At 43.6% G+C, this 2,500-nt stretch overlaps 1 protein-coding gene across 6 annotated transcripts in view; it reads left to right on the top strand.

Moving 5' to 3' along the window:
* Positions 1-156: 156 nt before the first annotated feature.
* Positions 157-2,500, top strand: part of LOC124022341 (maternal embryonic leucine zipper kinase-like) — a 39,515-nt gene continuing 37,171 nt past the window's right edge. Inside the window, exons 1-4 of one of the 6 annotated variants that reach the window (XM_046337262.1) lie at positions 157-288; positions 1,036-1,183; positions 1,302-1,387; positions 1,728-1,844. In XM_046337262.1, coding sequence (XP_046193218.1) covers positions 1,054-1,183; positions 1,302-1,387; positions 1,728-1,844 — 333 coding nt within the window. In that variant the 5' untranslated portion in view covers positions 157-288; positions 1,036-1,053. Of the gene's footprint in view, positions 362-1,035; positions 1,184-1,301; positions 1,388-1,727; positions 1,845-2,047; positions 2,074-2,500 lie in introns of those variants that run through there. The other 5 variants (XM_046337263.1, XM_046337261.1, XM_046337264.1 and 2 more) reach the window with 5 other exon arrangements.

Consider the following 2,500-nt stretch of genomic DNA (forward strand, 5'->3'; position numbering starts at 1 on the left):
TTGAGAATTTGAATTTAAGAATTTGTTCTTAAATTACTTTCCTAATTAAATAAAGTTTAAATAAAAAAATATATTTAAAAAATAATACATTTTATAGATGCAGTGCCATTACTCAACGATAGAGGGAGGAAGTAGATACGTTGGAGATACGTTGGATGCAGACACCGGAAGTAGATACGTTGGATGCAGACACCGGAAGTAGGACATTGCGTCACTGCGGTGGGGAATTCAAACTTCGACAACAGGACATCACTGAGCGAGAGGGCTGGAAATATTACAAAATACTAAGTATATATTTACACATTCGTGATTACTTTTTTTTGCTTTCCTCACTATATCCAAGTTTTGTATTTATTTTAAGGTAGGTTCGACGCTTTAGCATAGGATGACTTAGTTAGCCAAACTGTACAAAAGTATCGTTAGCCTAGCTAACATTAGCATACTTGTTGCTATCTGGTTTGAATTGATAAGTCACAGCTTACTACCGTGTTTGGTTATATGTTAGAAGTGTAATTATTGTTATTCTTTTGTCATCTTATGCGTTGAAACATTTAGATTGTCAAGTTAACATGAGCTTATCGACTATTTCAAAGGAGACCGAAGGTTGTTTTTTAATTTTATTTTATCTTTATTTAACCAGGCAAGTCAGTTAAGAACAAATTCTTATTTTCAATGACGGTCTAGGAACAGTGGGTTAACTGCCTGTTCAGGGGCAGAACGACAGATTTGTACCTTGTCAGCTCGGGGGTTTGAACTTGCAACCCTGTCAGGTCTGGTTGGGATGTTATTTTAACCAGCAGTAGCCACCTATCAGGTCTGGTTGGGATGTTATTTTAACCAGCAGTAGCCACCTATCAGGTCTGGTTGGGATGTTATTTTAACACCTAGCCACCTATCAGGTCTGAATTTTAACCAGCAGTAGCCACCTTCAGGTCTGGTTGGGATGTTATTTTAACCAGCAGTAAATCAGGAACTAACCTTCTGGAGCCTTTCAGCTAAATGTCGCTGTGTGTTTTTGTTTATCGCGGTTGAAAGGTTGTGTTTTCGGCGAAGATGGACAGCGCGGCGGAACTCCTCAAGTACTATGAAGTCTACGAGACCATCGGCTCCGGTGAGACACTTCAACACAACCATCTGTACCGACACGAGCCACCAGGAATGTGTGTGTGTGTTATCCATTCTGGTGGGTGTGTGTGTGTGTGTGTTATCCATTCTGGTGGGTGGGTGTTAACCGTTCTGATCGATGGGTGTGGTCTCTCATCTGACCTGCTATTCTGCTGGGTGTGTGTTGTGTCCTACAGGAGGATTTGCTAAGGTCAAGCTGGGTCGCCACATCCTGACGGGAGAGAAGGTGGCCATTAAAATCATGGAGAAGAAGGAACTGGGGGTGAGTCTTTCTCTCTCATATACTGCTCTCTTGCATATCTGTCTCTCTCTCTCTGTCTCTGTCTGTCTCTCTCTTTCCCTTCCTCTCTCTCTTTCCCTTCCTCCCTCTCTCCCTCTCTCTCTCTCTTTCTGTTCTCTCTCTCTCTCTCTTTCCCTTCCTCTCTCTCTCTCTTTCCCTTCCTCTCTCTCTCTCTTTCCCTTCCTCTCTCTCTCTGTCTCTCTCTCTCTCTTTCTGTTCTCTCTCTCTTTCTCAAGTCTCTACTATTTAGTGTGTTTTTACTGATGGTTTTAATCTAATGCTTGTAAAAGAAATAAACTTTCTTTTTTATTCTTCTGTGCAGGAGGACCTTCCTCGTGTGAAGGTGGAGATAGAGGCCATGAAGAGTCTGAGCCATCAGCATGTCTGTAGACTGTACCATGTTATCGAGACTAATACCAAGATATACATGATCCTGGAGGTAGGACCCACGTCAGCATGCCTGTATACTGTACCATGTTGTAGACTGTACCATGTTATAGACTCTGTAGACTGTACCATGTTATAGACTCTGTAGACTGTACCATGTTGTAGACTGTACCATGTTATAGACTCTGTAGACTGTACCATGTTGTAGACTGTACCATGTTATAGACTCTGTAGACTGTACCATGTTATAGACTAATACCAAGATATACATGATCCTGGAGGTAGGATCCACATCAGACAGACCGGCCCCAATATGAACCTCTCTCTCCCCCTCGTCTTCTCTAGTATTGTCCTGGAGGTAGGATCCACATCAGACAGACCGGCCCCAATATGAACCTCTCTCTCCCCCTCGTCTTCTCTAGTATTGTCCTGGAGGTAGAACCCACATCAGACAGACCGGCCCCAATATGAACCTCTCTCTCCCCCTCGTCTTCTCTAGTATTGTCCTGGAGGTAGGATCCACATCAGACAGACCGGCCCCAATATGAACCTCTCTCTCCCCCTCGTCTTCTCTAGTATTGTCCTGGAGGTAGAACCCACATCAGACAGACCGGCCCCAATATGAACCTCTCTCTCCCCCTCGTCTTCTCTAGTATTGTCCTGGAGGTAGGATCCACATCAGACAGACCGGCCCCAATATGAACCTCT

Source organism: Oncorhynchus gorbuscha, unplaced genomic scaffold, assembly GCF_021184085.1.
Source record: "Oncorhynchus gorbuscha isolate QuinsamMale2020 ecotype Even-year unplaced genomic scaffold, OgorEven_v1.0 Un_scaffold_1349, whole genome shotgun sequence".
Lineage (NCBI taxonomy): Eukaryota > Metazoa > Chordata > Actinopteri > Salmoniformes > Salmonidae > Oncorhynchus > Oncorhynchus gorbuscha.